Source organism: Carettochelys insculpta, chromosome 5, assembly GCF_033958435.1.
Source record: "Carettochelys insculpta isolate YL-2023 chromosome 5, ASM3395843v1, whole genome shotgun sequence".
NCBI classification, from domain to species: Eukaryota; Metazoa; Chordata; order Testudines; family Carettochelyidae; genus Carettochelys; species Carettochelys insculpta.
Window position 1 is genome coordinate 3,090,019 of NC_134141.1, and position 27,039 is coordinate 3,117,057.

Sequence of the window (27,039 nt, forward strand, 5' to 3'; positions counted from 1 at the left end):
TTAAGCTGTTGTTTCTTGTTGATCCTATGTTTTTCTCCACCTTTGCCCACTTCTTCCATCTTCAAACTTGGGAGCACATCAGTCAGTGAAGGGTACTTACCTAGTGCTAATGCAAGCCTCTCTGGACCATCATGGCTGGTTCCTGGAGGTTCATATGAAGTGGCCAGGGAAAGTAGCGATGCCATAATTTTCAAAAATATCTGGATTCATCAAAAGGGGATTTTGTTCTCCACTCTAGTTTTGGATGACCCCACAGAACCACTTTTGCTATGGCCTGTGACCTAATTTGTATGGTTTGGTATCTCATATGTTGATGAGGCAATAATTAGTAATTGTGGCTATGAAATAGCTGTGCTTTGGTGGTGGACTTCAGCTGCGTATGTTCTAGTTTATCATCATGATTTATTAACTTGTGTTAATTGTGTTGAAGTAAAAGGTCAATGCAATAAATCACACCCATATAAAGAGAACATAAATCATCCTGTGTTTTAGTCTTTCAGAATTAATTTTGTATAATAAACATGCAAACCAGGTACACTATCCAGTGAAGATAACAGACTTGGCCAAAGAGGCAGTTGGGGTTGTATAATAAGCTGACCTAATGCATGGTGTGGAGATTCCAGTTTTCATTTCCTTGTTCATGTGATGGGTTAGAATATCTTTGGGATGGACATCAGGAAGCTGCAGGGTTGGGGCAGTCCAGCATGTGGTCATGGTTGTAGTCAGTGGCATATGTTAGACACATGGTGGAAGAACAGAAGCAGGGCATGCATGGCTGCAGGGGCAGTTATGCTAGCCTGTTTTCTTCAGCCTTTACATCATTAAATTCAATCCGAAAGTCTGATTTTCCTTGTTTATGAAATAGTCCAGTGTATGGTATTCTTACTGGATGAACCTATTCTGTTTATACAACATGTAAGTAGTTCTGGTCTTGCCTGACTTGCCCAGACCTTTTGCATTCTGTCACTCTACCCACCCCCCGCCCGCCAACCTTTCCTCTTGCTCTCCGGTCTTGTTCCAGCACTTGACATTTTGTGTCCAAAATCCTTCACCCTGTTCCCTGCTCCAGGAGTACCTGGGTGCAGTACTGGTCACTAGTGTAAAGTAGCTTACTGTAACACGGACTTGTCCTTACTTTGAAGTACCAAGGAGTATAATCAAAGTAACCATTTCAGTTCCTTCTCAGTTCATACACCTTCCTACAAGGTATAATTTAAGGGTTAATAAGATCAGATTTCACACCTAAAGATAATAAGGGTGGCCTATGAGGCAGGTGTGGGGGGAGGGGGAAGATTATTGGACAATGGAAGGTGAGGTTTTTGAGTTCTAGGAAGGAAAGCCAGTGTTCCTTAAAAGTGCAGAGGGGAAACCTGGTAAGCTTATATTCATGGGCTTATGTCAGAGGCCTGGCTCTGGGTATGACATGGCAGCAGAAACTTCTCTGGGAGTTCACTGAAATATGTATTGCCCCAGATTTGACAGGCAGGCTAAACAACTGAGTTCTGTAAATGAATTGCAGGTACAGCTTCACAACCTGGGGGAAAATAAGGGCTAAGATTAATTGATATCTCTGAAGAAATCTAGCATGTTTTTGGCTGCAGGTAGGAAGGGTAGTGGAATTATACTTTCAACTCTCATAATTGATGTTGTACTGTAGTTTGCTATCAAATTACTCTTGACTGTTTCTATTTAATGCATGAAAAAGGCAAGGATGAAATATGATTGTAAGGAGATAAGGACAGTGTGCTAATTAGGTGTGCCAGTCAGGCATGGGGACTGACAGATAAAATATAATGCAGATGCTTTGCTTGTAGTATTCAGAGAGGTTTAGTGCAATAGAATTCTCTTTTGTTTAGTTTACACATTATAGCATGGAACTTTTTCTTGTGGGGGCTGATTCTGCAGGGATAAGCACTGGGGAGGATGTTTGGGGTTCTAATCAAAACTTTTGTCCACATGCCAAGTGTCATCCACACATTTAACACTGACAATGCCAAGTGTCACTATCGTAGCATTTTTCCCCAGATTGCTCCCTGATTGTGTATAAAATATGGTAAATGACAGTATCTAGGTATCACTTTAGTAACTGCATCCCTCATACTACCTACTAAGCTTTCATTTGGTTAGAAGTACCTTGGTTGTGCATGTTGTTTGGTGTGTGTTTGTGTTGTCTATATCTGCTCCTGGTGGGTCTGAGTGCAGATGGACTCTTTTTTTTTCCTTAAATACACTTTTAAAATGTAGGGTGTTCCTTAGCAGTGAACTCCACTAGTCCTCTCACCTCCTCCAAAAAAGACAGTTTCCTGACTTTTCGAGGTTTTGGACCCTCCAGGCTGACAGGTCTCTTCACTTGCTACAAATCTTTTTTGAAAGCCAGTACTTCCCAGCCAAAAGAATTAGGCCTGTATACCATATCATATGCTTCTGTTCCCAGGAAGTGGGCCTTCAAAAGGAGGTCTGGGGAAAAATGAAAATAAATTAACCTGTTCACTTTAGAAAACATGGCTTAGTGCTTTGGATGTTCTTGCATGAGAAAAGTGAAATTAGGTGGTAGAACAACACTTGGATTGATTGTTCCTTCTGGCTCTTCCTTCCATATTTTCCATTTCTGTCAGGCTTTTATCATTGGACCTGTGAGCTGTTTGTCATGACTCCATATAGACTAGTGCTTTATTTGTAAGTTAAGATCAGAGGCAAATTGGACTACCTACCACTTAGCTTTCTGGGTGCCACTCTTAATGGAATGCTCTTCAATAGAACCTCACATGATGGTTTTTCAGTAGTCTAAATCAAGTATTTCTTCCAGGACTTTCTCAGTTATCTCTACATAACTATAGGAAGGCTGCAGAAGGTTTAGAATGAAAATTCTGGCCTTGAAATTACCCTTTCTGTTCATTTCCCACAAAGTTATCTTCCCCTTTCCGAAAACAGAATTACTGGGCTAGATGGACCCTTGGTACGACCCAGTGTGGCAGGTCTTATGAGAACTCTTTTGAAAAGAATTATGTACAGAAGAACATTCTGAACAGAGTGGGGAATTTGTCCTAAAGTACTTTTATATTCCTTCTTTGTGCCTTTGTTACAGAACTCCCCAGGTGTGAGAGTCATGCAGTACAAAATCTGAGGCTGTAGTATTGGAATGAACCAGGCTCTGAAGGAAAGACTAAGATGTAAGATGAGAAAAGCACGGTCCTCCGTTTTGTGTAGTACCATTGTGAGTTAAAGGCACGAGCTATTCAACATATTGAAAGACCTGATAGAATCATTGATTCCCATAAATCTTTTGAGAGGAAAAGGGATACCTTTGGCTGAGAATCCACTGTATTAGTTTAAGGATAAGTCCTCCCCTGCCTGGCCCATAGCAAAACTGTGGACTGGAGAAGGAAACCTTGCTTTTAACTTTTTAACTGCATAGTGAAAAAATAAATCTCAAGGAGACATTAGAAAACATTGGCCTCCCTAACAGCAGTAGGGCGACACTGCATAAACCTGGAGTCCTGGGTGCGCTTCAGTGCTGTTATCTTACTTTTGCCCTTACAACAAAGGTGACTTCATGCAATATCACTTCTTAGTGTGGTCTCCTGCTCAGGCATGTGAGTTACAGCTTTTTATCTTGGTCTGATGCAGTGGGGTGGGGACCTGTGTAGGCCCAATCCTTTGCTATTTCTCTCCAGTGCCTCATTCAGGAGATTGAAAATCTCCTCCACCTGGGGGCAGTGGACAAGGTTCCTTGGCGCCTGGAAAGCTAGGGATTCTACTCTCTCCTTCCTAATTCTGAAGGCAAAAGGGAGGGACTCCAAACATCCTAGTGCTGTGTTATCTGAACAAGTCCCTGTAGAGGCTCCGATTTCATGTGGTCTCCCTGACCTCCATCAATCCCTCTCTGGATCCTGGGAGGCTAGTACACTACCCTCAGTTTGAAGGACACTTATCTGTCTTTTCAGGGCACTCACGATTCTTCCGTTTCACCTTGGGTGTGCAGCGTTTCCAGTTTATGGAGATCTCTCTCATTGTCAGCTCTGAAAGTGATCATGAAATTCGTAGCACTAGAGGCCACTTACCTGAGACATCATAAGAACATAATATAAGAATGGCCATACTGGGTCAGACCAAAGGTCCATCCAGCCCAGCATCCCATCTGCCGACGGTGGCCAATGCCAGGTGCCCCAGAGAAGGAGAACAGAAGACAATGATCAAGTGATTTATCTCCTGCCATCCATCTTCTGCCCTTGTTCTGAAGGCTAGGGCACCATACTTTATCCCTGGCTAATAGCCATTTATGGACCTAACCTGCAAAAATTTATCAAGCTCTTTTTTAAACCCTAATAGAGTCCTGGCCTTCACAGCCTCCTTGGGCAAGGAGTTCCACAGGTTGACTGTGCGCTGTGTGAAGAAAAAATTTCCTTTTATTAGTTTTGAACCTACTACCCATCAATTTCATTTGGTGTCCCCTAGTTCTTGTATTATGGGAAAAGGTAAATAATTTTTCTATATTCACTTTCTCCACACCATTCATGATTTTATATACCTCTATCATATCGCCCCTCAATCGCCTCTTTTCCAAACTGAAAAGTCCCAGTCTCTCTAGCCTCTCCCCATATGGGACCCGTTCCAAGCCCCTAATCATCTTAGTCGCCCTTTTCTGAACCTTTTCTAATGCCAATATATCTCTTTTGAGGTGAGGAGACCACATCTGCACGCAGTACTCAAGATGTGGGCGTACCATAGTTTTATATAGGGGAAGTATGATATCTTTTGTCTTAGTATGATATCTTTTGATATCATGGAATCCAGATATACTCAGGCCTTGACAAATAGCTGACTGAGGGCTGGTCTCCAGATCAGGTGCAAAGACATCTCAACCTAGCATGTTCCAGCTGTGAAGACCTGGGATTGATGATGGTCAATAAAAAGTCAATCCTAACCCAAGTACAGTGCACACAATTCGTTGGAGCAGTCCTCGACTCCCTTTAGGCCGAGAGCCTTTCTCTGTGAGGCTCAGTTCTGGGTCACAGTGAACCTCATTGCAGTCCTGTGGGCCCACCCACTCTCTACCACCTGCCACACAGCAGCATGTAGTTACATGGTCCAATACCTGCATGTCTGCCTTAGGCTGATATTAGTGAAGCCCAGGAAGACCCATCTCCAACTGACCTAGTATGGAGAAAGTGGTGAGGATTTCTGCACAAAGTACTCTTGTTCCTCACTTGGTGGCAGGATCCTGCAGCAGTCTTGGAAGGAGTTAGCTTTGTCATTGAGCCTGGTCTGTGATGTGTTTGATCTGGGATGGGGAGCACATCTAAGCACTCTGAGCACTAAGGTTTGCTGGTCAGTCTTGATCACATCCTATATATCAGTGTCAGGGAACTCAGGGTGATTTGCCTGCCTGCTGAGCCTTTATACCTTAGGTTCAAGACAGGATGGTTGTGGTCTTGATAAGCAGTACAGCCCTAATCATTTACATCAATGGGCAGAAATTTTCTACCCTCTGCCAGGAGGCTGTTTGCCTTTGGGACTTTTGTTGTCAGCACAACATATGTGTGTTTCATAGCCGCTTCCGTCTGGGGACCAAGAGTGCTCTGGTGAATCATCTCGGCAGGATATCTTTGTCTTGCTGCAATTGGGCCTTCCATCCAGAGATGGTCAGTTCCCTTTTCCTCAGGGGGAGACCTCTCCAGATGCACTTGTTCCTGTTCAGGCAGGAAAGGAAATGGCATGTCTTCTGCTTGATAGATGGCATAGACAAAGGATCCCTGTCTCCTCAGAAAGGACCTGTTGTTGAAGAACCACAGCAGTCTGTTGCACCTCAGCCTTGCGGTATTATAGGTGATGACTTGTCTGCTAAGTGGCTAAATGAACAGGAGCAACAGTATTCAGCTGAGGTTCAGTGAGTCCTGCTGGGAAATAAGACACCCTCTTAATACTGCTATTTACCTGGAAAAGGGGAGAGAGTTCACTTGTTGGACTGTAGAGAAAATTGTCCTTCCCAAACAGACTCACCTGCAGCTTATTCTTGATTGTCTTCTGCATCTTAAACTCCATGGATTGTCCCTGCCATCAGTCAAAATCCATTTAACAGCCATCTTGACATTCCATCCCCCATTTGTGGACAGGGCAGGTTTTGCTTAGAATTTCGCAGTCAGATTCCTGTACCTGCCATGGGACTTGAACTTGGTGCTTTTATAGCTCAAAATGAAAAGCTGTTGTTCTACTCGTGATTGATGAAGATGTCAGCATCAGTTTTGCTGTCCTGTCAGTTGAGCAGTACTCCATGAACGGGGTTGATGGCAGTCTGCTCTCACAGAAAATCCACATATTCCATGGCTTTATGATTTTGCTGCAGGTTTCTCAATTTCAACTATGTTCTGTACAATCCTAGCAATCGTTTTAATAATTTTTTAAAATTCTGATTATAATGCAAGGAAATAAATCAAGCCAGTATTGTCTTGGGTATACAGGCTTAAAATAAGGCAGAGACATCTGTATTTAATTCAGTTTAACTGGTTGTCAGAAGATCACAATTAGATTCAAAGTTCAGTATCGTACTTTTTCATGTCCCGTTTTCTTTCAGGAGAAACACACAGCTCTAGTGGCCTTTATCCTTTAGGGCTTGATGGATCTGTCATATCCTTGTTTCATTTTATATGAAAGAACTTTCTTTAGGAGAAGATTTCCCATTTTTAATGTATAAATATTTTCATTTATTTGGAGTTACTGCAGTGCTGAAAAACGAAGTGAAATTGGTATTCTACTGTGTGTCTTTAATTTCTTTAAAAATCTCTCACGAGGCTCTAGGTATTTCTGTGCAGAATTGCATAAACTAGAGATGGAATGCATTCTTCTGAACATAGTTTGTCTTCACACCAGTGCAGGCCTAAAAATAAATATACTCCAAGGACTCAGGTAGGCTTTTAACCCTGTGAAATTTTGCAGCCTAATCGAGCATCATACCCTAAACCAGGCGTGTCCAACCTGCAGCCCACAGGCCGCATGCGGCCCTGGACAGCTAGTAATGCGGCCCCACAAGATCGTAAACTTTTAACATTATTATGTGATTTATATACATTAACTATTATATATTTTGTATGCGGCCCAAGACTATCTTCACTCAGTGCGGCCCAGGCAAGCCAAAAGGTTGGACACCCATGCCCTAAACCTACAAACCAAGCAAGTGTGACCCAAAAGCAGCAGTCTGTTCTGTCTGATGTTCATCTCCAACCCCCCAAGTTCATCATCTGCCAAGTGACCAGGGTGGAGCCTTTGTTCCCCTGTGTACAGTGGGATCCCTTAGCTGCCTTATTCTGTGAGCCTTCAGAGGTGGCTCCCTGATGCCATCTGCTAGCTGCTGGGGATCATTGTTTTAAGAACCGTCTGGCGTGCAGAGCATTTAGCTCATAGTTCATTCACTGATGAAGCGGGTCTTTGCGCACAAAAGCTTATGCTCCAAAATATGTTAGTCTGTAAGGTGCCACAGGACTTCTTGTTCTACATTATGGAAGTTCGATTCAGTAGCAGTGCCCGTTTGGGGGATGGAAGAAGGGGAAATTAATGGACTTCCCCCACCATCCCCATTCTCCTTTGCAAGAAGTAAATTTGAAGCCTTGTTTCCCTGACACTAGCTAAAATAGAAAACAAGGATTTTGTGGAGAAGAGCTGTCAGCTAGACTGAGCACACTCTCAAAAGCCAGGCATGAGGGTTGAGGTTTCCCTTCTGAGTAATTCTGCAGGACCCTTCCCCTCTTGTGTGTGCAGGGAGTTGGGGAGGGCGAGGCATCTTCCACCTTTGACTAAGTTTTGAAATGTTTTCTGGCTACATCCACCTGGCTCTCCCAACTTCTGATATGCGCAGAGTGTCACATAACCATTAGAATGGGGTTGGGGACTCCCTGACCTGTGGTCCAGATCTGGGCTGCAGCTTGTCTGGATCTGGGTCCTGAGGCTCAGAGCCATGTGTGTATGGGGGTGAGCAGGTAAGTGCATCCCCTGTCACTCAGATCCTTCAACCACTCCTGCATTTCCCTCCCATCCAGACTCTGCCCCCTCCCTCCCAGACCACACCTCTCAAACCCTTTGTACCCTTCCTCCCGCCCAGACCCCACACTCCTTTCTGCTCTTGCACCCCACTTTGGCCCAGATCGCCCACCACCTGCACCCATCCTCAGCCCACTCCTGCACCCTCCCTCCCCACCCAGTCCCCACCATTCCCAGCCTGCCCCTGCATGCTCCCTTCTGCCCAGAGCCCATAGCTCTTGCCCCCTCCAACAGTCAGGGACCACATCAGTTTTTGTTTCTTCTCACTTGTGTGGCCCGTGACCCAAAACAGGTTCCCCACCCCTTCAATAGAGCTTTAGGGGAGAGGAGACCATTTGCTAAAAACTTTTGCTTTTATAAAAAAAAGTCTAAAACAAGTAGCTTATCCTTTCTCAAAGAGCACAAAGATGAGCAGCATTAACTGCCGTAAATCGTACTGGATTGCTGTAAAAAGTATTCAAAAGCATAACAAATGACTGCATCAGCAACTTAGGTAAATTTCACTCCAGTTCACACTACAGTAAAATTCCTTTAATACAGCCTCTGATGGTCCAGCATCTTGCAAAAATAGTCCCGTTATGGAGATAATCCGCCAAAATTTGTTGGGTCTAGCATACAAAAGTCCCCCGAGATACGTGTGCCTCAGAAGTCATGGGCTTGGGTGGTGGGTTGGAGGAAGGGGGGGGGGTTAAGCCTGGAGTGGGTTAGGCAGAGGGCTTGGGGGGGCACAAACACTCCCGGGCCCCACCCCCAGCCCCTGAGGGCCCTAAATAAGGGACAATTTGTCCCTTTTAAAAAATAAGTAATGATGCATTTTTTGGGGTCCCAAATAGAGGATCGTCCTGTACAATATGGGAAGGTTGGTCACCCTAGGAAGCAAGAGGCGTGTGGGGGTTGTGAAGAAGCTGGGGATGCGTGGGGTGGTGGAGCTGGAAGAGCACGGGGGAGTCGATGTCCAGTAGTCCAGAAAATTTGGTAATCTGGCACCTGTCTGGTCCCGGACATGCCAGATGAAAGTAATTTTACTGTAAGTAGTACAAGAGGAGGACGCATTTTACACCCTTTTTTTCTGAATAGAGGCATGGCTCATTAAGGAGTGTCTGTGATAATGTATTGTCATGCACAGGTACAAGGGGAAGGGGCATATTTGCTAGGAGGCCATTACTTGTAAATTCCCTGACTTCTGTGGATTTAATTTCAACTCTCATTCTGCCTTGGGATCAGTTTCAACCTCTTTCAGTGGTAACATGGGGTGTCTCTCTTGAAGTCCTTGGCATTGCTGCTTCATATAGAATGTTCTGTTTTGTGAAGATGTTGTTTGCTCCTCTACAAATTCATGTTTGAATCAATGTAATCTTTTAGTTCCTGGCTTTTGTCATATTAATTTTTAATTTATGTAGCTAATAAAAAAAATAAATGGGATCTTCTATTGCTATCAGACAGTGTCATTCTGTTTTTCCTGGCTGTTTGACAGTAGTAAAAACAGATGACAGCAGAAAGTCCTGTAGTAACAGAGAGGTAGCCATGCTAGTCTGCACTCCCAACAAACAAACAAAAAAATTGCAATAAAAACTGACAAATCAAATAGGGTTGAAGGAAGGGGGTGAGGAGTGGGGAGATAATTATGAGCATCAAATAAAGGAAAGCGGTCCTTGTGGTGCATGAGGTAATTGCTGTTCATGCCACTGTGTTAATGTGTCAGATTTAAATATGTACTCTAGCTCTCAAATCTCGTGCTCTAATGTGTTGTCTAATCTGAAAGTACTGTCAACTGAGTTTGCCTGTTGAAAATTGGCATGATTACCTCACTTTTGTGTGTTTTTAGAATTTGAGATGTAAGTGTTGCAACCAATGACATAGTGTACAAATATAGCATCACATTTACCAATTTAGGATATTAGACTAAAATTATACTGTTTTGTGGCCAACTCTGCCATGATTTCATTGAAACTGAAATGTAAACAGATCTTTATTTGTATGGGACTTGTTTCTGCTACTAAGTCTCTTGTTTTTGCTGTATCTTCTTGTAACCCTGTTACTCATTTCATGAGAGTTAGTTTCTTAATTAGAGCCAAGAAAAAGTACCATTTGTTTTTTTCCCCTTAATTACACTAATTGACAAAGAAGTTTGGGTTTAGCTTTAGGTTATTTTTTTTCAGTTCAGAAAAACATAATTAGGTTTTAAAAACATGCTTACCTGTTCAAAAAAAAAAAAAAAAAGCAGCAGCAGAAATGTAGTACTTTAAAGACTTAACAAAATGATTTATTCAGTGGTGAGCTTTCAACTGATCTGAAGAAATGAGTCTGTCCCAAAAAACCTTATCACCGAATAAATCACTTTGTTGGTCTTAAAAGTACTACATTTCTGCTGCTTTGTTTTGTGGGAGTACAGACTAACACGGCCACCTCTCTGTTACTATGCTTACATGTAGTTCAGAAAATGATTTTATGGTTATTTTTGTCTAATGGAAGACAAGTTGGGGTGGAAATACTATTGCATAACCCAGAAGGCAATTAGCACATGTTATGGAATTGGCATAGCTCTGCTGAATAGTAATTTGGAATGATGGAGGGTAATCACTTAGCGGCTTGGTAGTTTGGTATGTCTGCCATTTCCTATAAACTCATGAACTGTCTTGTGTGTGTTTAGAGTGCATCTCATCAAAGACAAAATAATAGAAGATCAGCATTCCAGAATAAATACACTTTTTAGATACTTGGAGGGGTAAGTGGTAGGGAATGGATACTGCCACACGAATTGTGAGCTAAAGAAAGGTATAACATACATGGTATTACCAAGTCAAAGTTTGTTACCCAAACTCAACAGCTTGAAAGTAGAAGTTGAACAATGTGTGGTAAGAGTGCAGTGAATATCTGCTACTATTCACTAGGCTTTGTCTTTTCTCTGCCAGTTCATTGAACCCTTTGGTCTCATCCTCCCATCTCTAAGTTGGTTTTCGTATGGTTATCTGTATCCTCATGTGCTTGGCCTTTTTGCCATATTTACCTGTCTTTATCTCTCTCTAAATCTGGTCTTGCACACCTTAAGCATACATATTCCCTTTTTTAAGACTGCCTTTGAAAACTCTCATTTTGGCCATTAAAGCCCTGCCTTTGTGACTTACCTCACTGTTCACTTCAAATGTACATTTTAAAAATCAGATTAGGAACTTGAAACATACCAAATGGTACTGCTTGCTATGTTTTTGTAGTGCATCCTTTTCTCCTTCCTCACCACTAGTAAAATTATATAGTTATGATCAGGAAGAGGATTTTGAATGTACAGTTTTGAGGAAGAGCAAAGAAGCAAATAAATCAGTGAAATGGTAATGGTGGAAAACTTCAGTTACCAGCATCCAAATTTCTAAAATGTCACAATGGGACAAGTTTTAGGGAAATAGTTGCTTGAATAACTGGATGTGCCTTGAAATACATAGTTCTAAAGCGCATGAACGAAGTTTTTTCTTTGTTTATTCTTAACTGATATTGAGATTATTGGAGACACACACACCCCTCCTAGAGCTGGAAGGGACCTCTAGGAGGTCATCTAGTCCAGTCCCCTGCCCTCTTGGCAGGACCAAGCACCATCCCTGACACCTATTTGCCCCAGTCCCTAAATGGCTTCCTTGAGGATTGAACTCATATGCCTGGGTTTAGCAGGCCAATGCTCAAACCACTGAGCTATCCCTCCCCCCAGTGGAATAATGGAATTGTTCCAACTAATCATAGCTTAACGGCTATTGTTGATTATAGTTTAAGTATTGCATCCTTAGGGCTGAATTTCATATTAAAAATAAACCTGTCACCATGCTCTTAACCTTAGAAAGGTGAGATGGGGGGGAAAGGGAGTTGATCAAAAACTTTGAAAAATCCTTAGCCTGTAACAGATGCAAAGAAAGTGCATATCTCTAAACTGAAAAGGAAACAGGAAAGTAAAAGAAATGTGGGTAATTGTCCAAGATTAGTAGTAGTATTCAGGGCAAATTTGTATTCTTCTAAAAATGGAGAGCAACAATAGTGAAACTAATAAAAATAATGTAAAATGTGTCAGATAAAATGGCACGTGTATATTTTATGAAGATTTGAGGCATTTTTGAAAAGCAAATAGCCACAGAGTCACATAAGAAATTCTTTCAGTATATCCAAAGCAGAAAGCTTGCAAAAGGAATGAATAGGTCAGCTAGAGTATCAGGCTATGTCTACACGAAAGCCAAAACTTGAAATAAGCTGCGCAATTTGCACTATGCAAATTGCATAAATTATTTTGAGTTAGTTTCTAAATAGGCTGTTTTGGCATGTGGCGTCTAAACCAGTGGTTTTCAGTCAGTGTGCTGTGAGGTACTGTGTGCTGGAAATTTCACCAATTTCTTCTCCCCCCAGCTCTTCACAGAGCCAACGGGGGGAGGGGAGTATTGATGTAATTTCAGGGCACACTTAGATGACCCGATGCCAGCTGGGGACTCAAGCAGCAAGGCTGTCTGAGTCCCAGGTAAGGTACGGTTGGTCAGTTTCCCCTGGCAGAGGCTTTGCATAGCAGCTACGTAAGGGAAATTAATGCACTAGCTGGGACTCTGGATTCAATGCACCCAAGGGTATGGAAGAAAATTGGCAGATGTCATTGCTGAACCTTTGGCCATTATCTTTGAAGAGACTTGAAGATCGGGAGAGATCCCGGATGACTGGAAAAAGGCTAACATAGTGCCCATCTTTAAAAAAGGAAAGAAAGACAATCCAGGGAACTATAGACCAGTGAGCCTTACCTCAGTCCCTGGGAAAATGAGGGAGGGGCTCCTGAAAGAATCCATTTTGGAGCACTTGGAAGAGGAGAGAGTTATCAAGAGTAGTCAACATGGATTCACCAAGGGCAAGTCGTACCTAACCAATCTGATTAACTTCTATGATGAGATAACAGGCTCTGTGGATGTGATATACTTTGGCTTCAGCAAAGCTTTTGATACAGTCTCCCACAACATTCTTGTCCATAAGTTGAGGAAGTATGAATTGCATACGTGGACTGAGATGGATAGAAAGCTGGCTTGGTGGTCAGGCCCCATGAGTCATAGTCATTGGCTCAGTATCTGGATGGTGGTCGGTTTCAAGTGGAGTGCCCCAAGGCTTGGTTTTGGGGCCGGTGGTGTTCAACATCTTATTAACGGCCTGGGTGAGGGACTGGATTGCACCATCTGCAGGTTTGCAGACGGCATTAAGCAAGGGGGAGAGGTAGATACGTTGGAGGGTAGAGAGAGGATCCAGAGATGCCTGGATAAACTGGAGTATTGGGCCAAAAGAAATCTGATGCGCTTGAAAAAGGAGAAGCATAGAGTCCTGCACTTAGGACGGAAGAATTTCAAGCATTGTTATAGGCTGGGGACTGACTGGCTCAGCAGCAGTACAGCGGAAAGGGGCCTAGAGGTTATGGTGGATGAAAGGCTAGATATGAGTAAGCAGTGTGCCCTTGTAGCCAAGAAGGCTAATGGCATACTAGGGTGCATTAGGAGGAGCATTTCAAACAGATCTAGAGAAGTGGTTGTTCCCCTCTATTCGGCATGGGTGAGACCACATCTGGAATATCGTGTCCAGATTTGGGGCCCCCAGTATAAAAGGGATGTGGATGTGCTGGAGCGGGTTCAGTGGAGGGCAACAAAAATGATTAAGGGGCTGGAGCACATGACTTGTGAGGAGAGGCTGAGGGAGTTGGGCTTATTTAGTTTACAGAAGAGAAGAGTGAGGGGTGATTTAATAGCAGCCTTCAGCTTCCTAAAGGAATGCTCTAAAGAGAATGGAGAGAAATTGTTCTAAGTGGTGACAGATGGCAGGACAAGGAGCAATAGTCCAAAGTTACAGAAGAGGAGTAGGTTGGATATTAGGAAAGGTGGTGGGTGGTGAAGTACTGGAATGTGTCACCTAGAGAGGTGGTGGATTCTCCATCCCTAGAGGTTAAGTCCCAGCTTGACAGGGTCCTGGCTGTGATGACTTAGTTGGGGTTGATCCTGCTTGAAGCAGAGGACTGGACTAGATGACGTTCTGAGGTCCCTTCAAGCCCTATGATTCTATGGGTCAAACAGCCTTGCTGCTTTTTGGTCAGTTTCTCTGTAAAGGAAGGGATGGGGCGAAAGAATTGCAAACCTCTCTGGTAATGCTGTAACCATAAGTCAAGGTGACATTTATGAGCAATTGATTCAGCCGCAAAAAGTGGGTGTGCTGTGGAATTGTTTGTGTCATTGAAGTGTGCTGTGTTACTGTGAAAAGATTGGGAACCAGTGGTCTAAACAGAGCCCCGTGTTGAAATAAAGCGCTGTTTCAAGTTGTCCCTTACTCCTGCAATAATGTGGACAGGAATGTCGAAATAGCGGGCCGCCTCCTATTTCAAACAATATTTTGAAGTGACAGCATGTTGCTTAAACAGGGGCAGCTATTTTGGGATAGTGGAGTATCCCAAAATAGCTCACGCTGCATAGACGCAGCCTCAGGGATTAAAAAGACAAATGTAGGCAGACAAGGCCATAGCCAAGCAGCTGATTGTTTTCTGCATTAGTTGTCTTTGTACAGAAGATTTTGGGAGAGACAATTACCCGATACCTTTTATGTGAGGTAATAAACTGTGAGGTGGTATCTGGGGAAGCAGGAGAAAGGTGTTTGAGTAATATTTGGCCTCCTTTAATCTATTAGAATTCTTTGTGTCAGTGAAATAGGTGGTCAGATCAGGAAAACAGTATCCAACCAGATAATGCAATTTTTACTTTAAAAAGGTAACTTAGCTGATGCTTTTATCAGATTTTCTTTATACTTTTAATTGCTGGTCTTCATTGCGGGTCTTGCAGTAACAAGCTAAAGGACAAGAGACACATCCAAGCTGAGTTAACAGAACTAAAATTGGCTGCAGTACCAGTCAGATGTTTAAGCTGTACAGTGATCATCCTGCTGGTGGATTTTGGGTGCACGTGCTGAGCTAGAACTCCATATGGTCGTGTATTTAATGATTGACAAATATGGATTCCATTGGCATGCAATTTGTGCTTAGCCAGCAATGTTTCTGAAGAGCCCATGCATTAACATCTGGAAGAAAAAAATTAAAGAAACCACCCCTCCAATACCCCTCATTCTCTCAAAAGAAACATTTTTAAGTTTGATAAGTTTTTGTCTCAGCAGTAGAATTTTTGAATATTGCACTGAATTTTTAATACAAATTTTAGAATTAGTTGCCTTCATGATGTGACAATTAGACATTTAACTTCATGTGGCATTTTGTTTTGAATGTTTACCATCTGCTTTTTTCCCCCATGGATGTAAACTGCCATAATAATACAGAATGTGTGCAAGGTATGACTTGCTTAGGTGGATTTTTTGCATTTGCAGAGTGAAGACAGTCCAAGCCCAAAGAGACAGCGCCTTTCTCATTCAGTCTTTGACTACCCAGCAGCATCACCAGCCCCGTCACCACCAATGCGACCATGGGAGATGACATCAAATAGGCAGCCTCCTTCAGCTCGACCCAACCAACACCACTTCTCAGGGGAACGATGCAACACACCTGCACGCAACAGGAGGAGGTAAATGTGGTAGGGTGTGCAGAGGTTTCTTGCTAGCCTTTCTGTTGATTCAGGAGAGGCCTCTTTTCAAGGCAGCGGTGATTGATTTGCACTAGAAGTGAAGCATTCTTTTTAGAAGACTCCTAGTTATATAAAACTAGTAACAGAGAGAGAGCCGTGCTAGTCTATATACAAGCAAAACAAAAAAGCGGTAAAGGTAGTACTTTAAAGACTAACAATAATTTATTAGGTGAGCTTTCGTGGGACAGACCTACTTCTTCAGACCATAGCCATACCAGAACAGACTCAATATTTAAGGCATAGAGAACCAAAAACAGTAATCAAGGTTGACAAATCAGAAAAAAAAATTATCAAGGTGAGCAAATCAGAGAGTAGAGGGGCTGGGGGAGGTGTGGGGGGAGTCAAGAATTAGATTAAGCCAAGTATGCAAAAGAGCCCCTATAATGACCCAGAAAACATTCTGGTCTTAGAGGGATGCGATCATCTCAATTTGTGATTTATTTAGGTTCATAATTCACCCCATTTTATTCAGTGCATGCAAGGGTGGACTTCTCAGCTGCAAGGAAAGGGCTTGCATGGTTTGTCATCTCTTGATACTTGGGAAGATAGAACAGCTGTTTCTTCTTTGAGATGTTGCTCAGCATGCATCCATACTTGGAAATTTTTCCCTTCACTTTATCTGTCAAGCTGGCAGAAGAGCTCCTTAGAGTGGTGCCAGTATGTCATGTATCCCTGCCAGCTCTCTACCCCCTCTGTTCCTTCTTTCGGCCCCAGAAGGTGGTTGCAATGTGCTCTTGCTAACAAGTGCCCTTTAGCAGTCACTCACGTTCCAGTTGCTCTCTTGGGTAGTTGCTAAGTACCTGTTAAGTTTTGTTAGTTGAGTTGAGGACTTAGTATAATCCTTTAGAGCTGCGTTCAGCATATGTAGTGGAACATATCTGGCCCCCAAGGCTTCAAACCCTGTAGGAGCTTCCGGAAACGGATGCCCTGTCGTTACCCTCACACAACTTGTCTTAAGTACCTGGGTGAAACTCGCCTGTTGGAGGCCTGCAATATCTGTAGGGTTTTTAAACCCCAGGCCAAGTGCAACTGGGAGTCACACCTTATGATTATTCTCATTGAGGTGGCGCTGCGTCCTGCACTAGAGTTGTACCAGTCACCATCAACAGTGAGCTCACCAACCTCAGTGTGGAGGAGGCCCAGACTCGCACATGCCTCCCTGGTGCTGCACAGACCTTGGCACTGCTCCCAGTCCCTGGTGCCCTAGAAGAGGAGGTGATCTAGGTGCAGGCCTTCCATGCACCCTCAAGTGGGCGTGCAGCACTGTCAGGCACCAAGCCCAGGCTTTTCCAGTAGAGAAAGAGATGAAGCCCAGGCAGGGAGTTCAGCCCAGCAGGAGACTTCCCTGAATTGTAAACGCTGGAGGCTTTTGAGGCAGCTAGGGATCTTATCGAGTTGTCCCTGCCAGCACCAGTCTTGGGGAAGGTTCGTGACTGAGTGCAGAGTAAGACACCAGGCACCCTGGCACCAGCAGTAAACAAGCATCTCGCTGCAGCACTGGCATCCTCGACCCTGGCACTGGACCTGACACAAGGACGGTCACATCCATCACCAAGTGCAGCTTCAGCCAACGTGGTCTCCAGCACCATAGGATCTCCCAGGCCCATGGCTGCCTTGTCAGCACTGGGGTAAGCTGGAGTTCGTGGCTTGGCTCGCTCTGGTCACTGCACTGAAGGTGTCTGTCTCCACTCCACCGACTCAGAGGTGGAGTCCAAGTGGTCATTCCAGGGGTCTACTTCTCGGTCCCACCATTCCCAGCACCAGAGTCCCTCTGCACATCAGCAGCATCAGTGGCCCTAGCTAGCCCCCATACTGGGGTTGTATTAGTCATGGCCTCCACAGGTCTTGGGCCTATTCCAGTGGCATTTTTGGACACCCTGGGCCTACCATCAACACAAGGGCATGGGCCCTTCCAGATCAGGGTCGGTTGTTTCAGGGTCCAGAGCACCTCGGCCGGTGACCCCACTGACACATTGGCCCACATGGGGCCACTCACTTCCTCTGGGCCAGTTCTCCTTGGAGCCAGATGGCCAGGTGGTTTGACCCCTTGTGGACCCTTCTCTGTCTGCCTCCCAAGCCCTGTTGCAGGCTGAGGCCTTAGGGGACTTGGACCCAAAGAGATCCTCATTGTGCTCCCCTGATGAGGTCCTGGGTGATACCTTTACCTCTATGCTCTCGATGGAATCTTGGGCACAATATGACCTCCAGCGACTAGCACAGAGTCGGGTGCAGGGGGAAGGCCCAAGGGTGAGAAGGTATCGGAGGACGCTGATTCAACAATTGACATCCTGCAGTCGGACACCCCATATAGAGTGGCCTTCCCCATTAACAAGATGGTGACCAAGCTTTCTAAGGCCCTGTGGCAGAATCCAGCCTCCATCCCTCCAACAGCCAAAAGGGTCGAGCACTGTACTTTTGTGCCTTATGGGGGAAATGAGTGTCTCTTCTCCCACCCGCCTCCAGGATCCCCAGGTGAAGCAGAGGGAGAGCCAGGGGTGACCCCAAAAGTTGGGATGCCAAGAAAATGGTCCTGCTGGGCACGAAGTCTGGAAACTGGGGGGCAAGGAGAGTATCACGGGTGCTACAGTTCCATGTTGCCAACCAGCAGGTGCTGCTCATGTGCTGTGCGTTCAACACCTGGGCCTTTATGGACACGTTCTCTGACTTACTCCAGGGGATGTGAAGTCCAATTTCAGGCCTCTGTCAGAGAAGGGCAGGGCCATCGCCATGGTGGCATTACAGCCTGCCCTTTATGTGGCTGATGTGCCGGTTAGCATTATGGCCACGGGGCTTGTCATGCTCAGCAGCTCCTGTCTGCGGGGATCTTGGGTGCCCCCTGAACTGCAGACCACTATTCAAGACCTCCCCTTCAAGGGCCCCTCCTTATTTTCTGAGCAGATGGGCCAGCATCTGCACAGCTCTAAAAGATACCTAGGCCACCCTTAAGTCCCTGGGTATTCATATTCCTGCTACCCAGTGGCGTTCTTTTCCTGGTAGGAATGCCCCCAGGCCCTCCCTCCAGGGTCCACGTCTGGACTTCTGCCACTGCTGCAGTGGGAATGGTAGTGGCAGGAATGGTAGATGTCGCCACCGGTTGACTCAGGATCAGAGGAAAGGTCCACCTGGCAAATCCTTGGGGGCCTAATCAGGGATTTTGCAGGCATGCTCAAGGACAGCCTACCAGCCTCGCCCCTTCCTTTCTGGGACCATCTCTTTCCTTTCCACCAGGCCTGGGAATCTGTCACTTGGGACCACTGAGTCCTGGAAATGGTGGGAAGTGGGTATGCTATCCCCTTCCCATTCCTCTACCCCGTCCATGTTCAGGGACCCTTCTCACAAATATCTCCTGTGGGAGGGAAGTGTGTCAGTTCCTTGCCCTGGGGGCAGTGGGGATGGTTCCCATGGGGATGATTGGTACGTGTTTTTATTCCCATTGTTCCTGGGTCCCAAGGCACAGGCTGGGTTCCGTCCCATTCTCGGTCTCTGGAACCTCAACACCTGTATAGTAAAGAGGAAGTTCAGGATGGTGACCTTGGTGTCCATCATCCCTTCCCTGGCTCGGAGAGATTGGTATACTGTCCTTGATGTAAAAGACACCTATTTTCATATTTCCATCATGCCCCGCCACCAGCAGTTCCTCAGCTTTACAGTGGGCAGGGACCACTATGAGTATATGGCCCTCACCTTTTGGCTTTCCACAGCCCCCTGGGTTTTTACCAAGTGCATGGCAGTCATCGCTGCTGCCCTCAAAGTGAGGTTGCACATCGCCCTGGCCCAAGGTCTCCTCCAGGATCTGGGCCTGCTACTGAACGTGCCCAAATCAATCCTGGTCCCTACTCCACTTTGTGGACACAACACTGGACTCCTTGGCACCCATGGCCTCCTTCCCCATATCCCGCTTTGGGATAATGAAGTCTGCAGTCCTGGACACACGGGCATTCCTGATGACAGTGGCAAGGGCTTGCTTGTGCCTTCTGGGTCTGATGCAGTGTGCACTTATGTAACGCAGCATGCCGGGCCTCGCATGTGCCCATTGCAGATGTGGCTGGCATGGACCCACAAACTGTCCTTCTATTCGTGGGATAGAGTTGTGTGGGTCCCCCCCAATGTTCTCCACTCCCTGGACTGGTGAACCTGGGAAGAGGAAGTGTGAGCAGGGGTCCTGTTCTACAGACCGCTGCCAACCCTCCAGCTTGTGACAGATGCATCAGATACTGGTTGGGCTGCCCATCTTGGGGGCATCTGGATGCGAGGTATGTGGTCAAAGGGCAGTCTCTCCCTGTACATCAGTGCCAGGGAGCTGAGAGCGGTCTGCCCTCCTGCGTGGCCTTTCTTCTCCACTTCAGAGGTGGGTCAGTCCTCATCTTATCCAACCGTAAGTCGGCAGTCTCATGTATCAACAAGCAGGGTGGGGCTCGCTCTCATCACCTGTGTCAGGACACCTTTCGCCTGTGAGATCTCTGCATTGGGGTGGATATTCACCCAATTACCTTCTATCTCCTGGGTGCCCAGAATGTTTTGGCCAACCGTTTGAGTAGGTTCTTCTCAGGCCGCAAGTGCACCCTCAAAGGGGGTGTGGCCCTGGAGGTCGTCTGCATGTGGGGTTTCCCCATCTGGACCTGTTCACCATGCATCAGAACAGAAAGCGCACAAGGTTCTGCTCCCTTATGAGTCTAGGCAGGATCTCTCCAGGGGATGCTCTGTTCACTCCCTGGCCGTATGCATTCCCCTCGTTCCTGCTGTTGAACGAAGTACTTCTGTGGGTCTGGAACTTCATGGCTTCTCTGATCTTCACTGTGCCCCGATGGCCCAGGCAGCACTGGTTTTCCATTCTCCTGAGTCTGTTGTGTACAGGCTGTTTGTGCTCCCATTAGTCCCTGACCTGATCACACAGGAATCCAGCAGGCTCTGCCATCTGGACATCCAGTTCCTGCACCTGACAGCATGGAAACTCTGTGACTAACAGTGGTGGAGCTCAAGTGTTCAGCCTGGGTGCAGGCAATACTGCTGGGAAGCAGAAAACCTTCCACTAGGGCTACCTATTTGGCCAAATGGAAGCAGTTTTACACCTGGTCTACCCAGAAAGGAGTGTCCTTCCCATGGTTGTCCTGGTCCCCTGGTCCTGGATTACCTTCTAGATCTTTAGAATTCAGGGGTTATATCCTCTGCCTCGATCAAAGTCCGCCTAGCAGCTAGCTCGACTTTCCAGCTGGGGGTAAGACCCTCTGTGCAGATCCAATGGTAAACAGGTTCTTGAAGGGCCTGGACAGGCAGCCTGTTCAGCAGAGGGATTTTAATTTGGTCCTGTCTGAGCTCATGGGACCTCCATTTGAGCCTCTGGTGATGTGTGTGTTGCTCCACCTGTCTTACGAGGTATCCCTGTTGGTGGCTGTCACATCAGCTAGGCAGGTGTCTGAGCTAAGGACCCTCACAACGGATACCCTTGTACAGTTTTCTTTGAAGACAAGGCAGGTTACGCCCCCCACCCTGCTTTTTTGTGTAAGGTAGTGTTGAACTTTCATGTATTTAAGGAGATTAGAACATAAGAACATAAGAACATAAGAATGGCCATACTGGGTCAGACCAAAGGTCCATCAAGCCCAGCATCCCATCTGCCGACGGTGGCCAATGCCAGGTGCCCCAGAGAAGGAGAACAGAAGACAAGTGATTTATCTCCTGCCATCCATCTCCTGCCCTTGTTATGAAGGCTAGGGCACCATACTTTATCCCTGGCTAATAGCCATTTATGGACCTGACCTGCAAAAATTTATCAAGCTCTTTTTTAAACCCTAATAGAGTCCTGGCCTTCACAGCCTCCTCGGGCAAGGAGTTCCACAGGTTGACTGTGCGCTGTGTGAAGAAAAATTTCCTTTTATTAGTTTTGAACCTACTACCCATCAATTTCATTTGGTGTCCCCTAGTTCTTGTATTATGGGAAAAGGTAAATAATTTTTCTATATTCACTTTCTCCACACCATTCATGATTTTATATACCTCTATCATATCGCCCCTCAATCGCCTCTTTTCCAAACTGAAAAGTCCCAGTCTCTCTAGCCTCTCCCCATATGGGACCCTTTCCAAGCCCCTAATCATCTTAGTCGCCCTTTTCTGAACCTTTTCTAATGCCAATATATCTTTTTTGAGGTGAGGAGACCACATCTGCACGCAGTACTCGAGATGTGGGCGTACCATAGTTTTATATAGGGGAAGTATGATATCTTTTGTCTTATTGTCGATCCCTTTTTTAATAATTCCTAACATCCTATTTGCCTTACTAACTGCCGCTGCACACTGCGTGGATGTCTTCAGAGAACTATCCACTATAACTCCAAGATCCCTTTCCTGATCTGTCGTAGCTAAATTTGACCCCATCATGTAGTACGTGTAATTTGGGTTATTTTTTCCAACATGCATTACCTTACACTTACCCACATTAAATTTCATTTGCCATTTTGCTGCCCAATCACTCAGTTTGCTGAGATCTTTTTGTAGTTCTTCACAATCCCTTTTGCTTTTGACTGTCCTGAACAACTTGGTGTCATCTGCAAACTTTGCCACCTCACTGCTTACCTCATTTTCTAGATCATTGATGAACAAGTTGAACAGGATCGGTCCCAGGACTGAGCCCTGGGGAACACCACTAGTTACCCCCCTCCATTGTGAAAATTTACCATTTATTCCAACCCTTTGTTTTCTGTCTTTTAACCAATTCCCGATCCATGAAAGGACCTTTCCTCCTATCCCATGACCACCTAATTTACATAAAAGCCTTTTCCTGCTGTGTTTTATCCAAAAGCCCATGAGTCAGGCACAGAACAGGTACTACCCTCCTTCGACTTTAGAAGGGCCTTAGCCTTCTATTTGGAAAGAACAAAACCCCTTTGTAAGTCACCCCAGCTCTTTGTGGCTAATGCGGAGCGGCTCAAAGGCCAACCGGTTTCTGCCCAGAGAACTTCTTTCTGGGTTGCAGCTTACATTAAATAGTGTTACAGGCAGATGGGGATCTCAGCTCCTTCCCTCACTGCCCACTCTACAAGAGTGCAGGCCTCCTCAGTAGCTGTTTTGGCTCAGGTTCCAATTCTGGACATCTGTAGGGCTGCCACTTAGTCCTCTGTCCACACTTTTGCCACCCACTACGTGCTGACACATCAGGCCAGGGACAACGACGCTCTGGGTAGAGCTGTCCTCTACTCAGTAGACATTTAGAACTCTGATCCCACCTCCAGGAATGCCTGCTTTGGAGTCACCTGCACAGAATGGACATCAGCAAGCACCTGAAGTTACCATTGTAACTGTTCTTTGAGATGTTTCTCAGGTTCATTCCAAATCCTGCCTCCCCTTCATCGGCGAATTCCGGTGAGAAGGAACCAAGTGAGTGGAGAGTTAGCAGCGGTATATGTGGGCTGATATACCAGCACCACTCTAGGGGGCTCCCCTGGTAGCTCGATGGGTACTGCTAAGGGAAAAGTTTCCAACAATGCATGCGCACTGCGCGCACACACCTACATGGAATGGACATGAGAAACACACCTTGAAAAACAGGAACAGTGGTAAGGAACTGTTCTCTTTTCCCTGTCGCACTCTAGCTTCCAGCCCCATTTCTCCTGCCGCCCCTGATACGGAACACATCAGTTTTGCCCTGTCTTCTCCTCAGACAGACACCCTCTTCCATGGCAGTAGCTCGGGTATGGTGCTTTTTGGTAAAGAACATTCAAAAAAGTTCTAGAGAAAAGTGCTCATGTGGAACAGCTGAATACAGAAAACAAGAATCTCTGATTACTGACTGCTGGCTAAGAAATGCCTGTATCTGGGTACATTGGTGGTTCTGTTTATCTAGCTTTTGTCTCGTTTGTTTGGTACCCAGCATAATAGGGGCCCAAACTAATTGAGGCCTACGACCAGTACTGCAAACTGAATGTTAAGTAGTAACCTAAGTGCAGATTTACTTTGCATGAGGCATACCTAATCGTTCCAAATTAGTCATCTGCTAGGAAGAGCTACACATCTGAAGGCTATTTCAGAGTTTCACTTAAGGACCATGACACTGCTTTACAATTCTGATGTGTATCTGACTGCCTAGGAGAAGTCTCTTGGCATCGACTTTTGTTTGTTTCTCAGACTTCTGTGCTGCCCAAAGAGTGATGACAGTTTTTGCTGCTGTATGTGTTTTTTCCTTCTGGGTAAGTAACAGAAGTAAAGCTTGACAACTAGGATTACTTGTGGAAGGGAAAAGTCAGAAATGAAGTCAAACAAGCTACTGTGTCTAAAGATAAATAGCAGGGGAAACTAGGGCATCTCTGCTTGTTTAGTTTTTTCAAAACATTGAAATTTCCATCGGTGACATTTAACCACTCTTGAGAACTTCTCCAAGCCTAAGTCCTTCTTTCATATGATGTTACAGCTGCTGCACTGTTGTTAGTCGAATAATAGATACATAAATCAGATTGCTTACAGTAGCACGTATCAGGTTTAAAGGTGTAATCTGAAATCACTAAACCTGAAATATGCTGCCTTCATTAATAAATAAAGTATCTGTTAGTAAAAGTAACAACTGTTATACATGTTTGTCTTATGTAATGGTGTAAAATTTAACAAGTATACTTCAGAAGTAATGCAATTTTTAGACATTTAAAAGCAGTCACTAACATAGTGACGTAGTATTAAATATACACAACCTAACGCTAGATTTGTGTCTGTTCAGCTTTGTCTTACGTGACTATGGAAAGCACTGAAAGCAAATCTTTTTAGATATCACCAGTAATAGCTATATCAGCATAACTTTATTATTAGATATGCAAAAATCAACAAACACTGTAATAGTAATTCATAAAATGGAGGAATTCACGGGGATAATTTGCACACATGTAAAGGTTTAAACCAGCAAAGCTCTCCTGTAATATGGATGCAAGTAATAAGCTTGGTTTGATAACACCTATTAAGGGTTGCCTGACACTTCCCATTAAAAAAAACCACTGTTTGCAGTTGCTTGTAATTTTTGCCAAATTGTAATAAGTTTGGCTGAAATTATCCATGCTGGATGTTTTGTCTCAGGGTGATTTTTTTTGAAAATTTCATCCAAAACAGTTTCAGCTGTTATGGGGGATGAGATTAAAGAAAAATGTTTTTCTCATAGTATTACATTCTGGTGCCTCTCTTTGAGGTGAAAGTGGCCCATGCTTTGGAACAGAGATTTGAAAGTTGGCCAAAGAATGGCCTGTGTCAAATGTTCCTTTTCCTGTTCTGAAAATCTGCCCAAGTTTTATAAAACGGAAAATTGCAGTTTGCACATGCTCTGCAGAGAATTGCTAGAGCGCAGCTAAACTTCCCAAACATTTCCTCTACGCTGGATGTGGTCCAGTGATCAGACAAGTTACTTAATGATAACCTGTGAAAAGTTTAGTTTAATTGCCCATTTTCTGTGTGCTGACTTTAGATTCTGGTATCTGATTAGCAGAAGACCTGAGCACTGACAGTTGTCAGTGAAGTCAGTATGAGCTGTACTCTGAAAACCAAAAGAGCTAAGTTATGTTCTGTAATCCAGTTTTAGATGTCTCAAGTTGGGCATCCAAAATGAGTATTGTGGTAAACCCGGTGGTAGACCCTTACCTGGAAGCTTCCGGAGCCTTCTAGAAGGACAGTGTACTGGATGGTGGGCCAGTGCATTTCTGTTCCCTTTCTAGGCCCAGACTGTCATTGATCAGATAGGCCCTGTGCTCCCTATAAAAGGCTCCCCATCTGGTAGCGGGGGAAGGTTTTGGGAGGTGCACCAGAGGAGCAGGAGCACAGCGAAAAGGTACCACGGGGAAGTGGCCCAGGGTGAGGCTACTACTTTGGGGCAGGGGTAAAGGTCCTGCCGGTTGCCTCTTGTTCTCATAGGGACCCTGGGCTGGAGTCCAGGGTAGAGGGTGGGTCTGGACTTCCCCCACCCTTTCCCCAAGGGATCACTTTACTGGAGCAGGCGCGGGCCTGCAAGGGGACTGGTGGTATTCTCCCTGTACTGGTCCTGCCTATGGTGAGGATGGCTCGCTAAGCGGAGACCCCTGCCTTTGGAAGGGCCTGCGCAAAAGGGGGGCCTCCGTGAGTCTCTGAGGCAGCACAGATCCGCCAGGAAGCGCAGGGACCCACAGAGGCTGACAAGGGACTTTGTCACAGTAGATGCGTTTTAACTTAATCTCTTTCTCAGTTCTCTATCTGTAAAATGGAGATTAACCATTTTAGCTTTCTTGAGTGGTATGAAAATAAATCAGTTTGTGAAACAGTCTACTTAAATGCCATAGAAAATGTCCATGAAGAAGTTAATTCTGTCTTCATGGCAGGGTTTGAACACTGTACAGTAAATAAGACCCAAGGCTAGGTGTTGAATAATGAGAAAACAAAATATTGAATAGATTAATTAGTGAGCACCATCCCTTCTGCGTGCTGGATGAGTCAGGTGTTCTTCGGAACAAATGGTGTGTGATCATATCTTCATAGACTGTATCATGCATTTGTACGAGGTTGCACAATTAACCTTAACCCTGGCATTTTCTAACTTTGAAGTGCCTGATTTGGCAGCCTTCATGTTCTTTTTCTGTATCTTGTATGTTTGTATAGTAATGGTATAAAAGTGTTTTATATTAATTTAGCTTCTGCTAGTTCTCCTGGTTGGTGTATTTGTAATTACTGTATACTGAAATAATTGCATCTAGGCTAAGGCTTTTATCAGTGTACCACTGTCTATTTTTAAAAAACCACACATCCTTAGCTGACATAACAAGGTTGACAAAACTGTCTAGTAGAGACTTGTTCTCAGTATTGGATTATATATGATATTGTTTGAGAAAGAGGCCTGTGGCAATTTGTGACATGTTTTCTCTTTTAATATGTTCCCAGTCCTCCTGTTAGACGCCAGAGAGCGAGAAGGGATCGTCTGTCTCGACATAATTCCATTAGTCAAGATGAAAACTATCACCATCTCCCCTATGGACAGCAGCAAGCAATAGAAGAGCCCCGAGCCTTCCACCCACCGAATGTATCCCCTCGGATGTTGCACCCAGCCGCTCATCCACCACAGCAGAATGCAGTGATGGTTGATATTCATGAACAGGTATGAGGATATTGGACTGAATCATCAAAAACTCCCAAGTAGTTGGTATCGCAAAGAGAACGGAACTGTTGGCAATCTGTTGTGGCAGTTTCCCCTAAAAGTTGTAATGGTGTGCTAGTAACACACAACTGGTAAAATGTCATGAAATATTATTGTGTTTTTTGTTTTTTGTTGTTTTCTTTTTTGAAAAAGAAAAGCCTAATGGGAATATAAGTATTTGGCCAGGGCAGCCAAGGGTACAGTTCCAAAGGCCTTCAGAGCTGATGCTTGAAACCATTTTTGTTCATCTATATTTTATTTCAGTATTTATGA

General features: G+C 44.9%; 1 protein-coding gene across 5 annotated transcripts in view; it reads left to right on the forward strand.

Moving 5' to 3' along the window:
• The window catches only part of RNF38 (ring finger protein 38), a 190,219-nt gene that overhangs the window by 131,842 nt on the left and 31,338 nt on the right, over window positions 1-27,039 (forward strand). For all 5 annotated transcript variants that reach the window (XM_074994531.1, XM_074994533.1, XM_074994535.1 and 2 more), the window contains 2 exons: window positions 15,388-15,581; window positions 26,514-26,727. In XM_074994531.1, coding sequence (XP_074850632.1) covers window positions 15,388-15,581; window positions 26,514-26,727 — 408 coding nt within the window. The remainder of the gene's footprint in view (window positions 1-15,387; window positions 15,582-26,513; window positions 26,728-27,039) is intronic.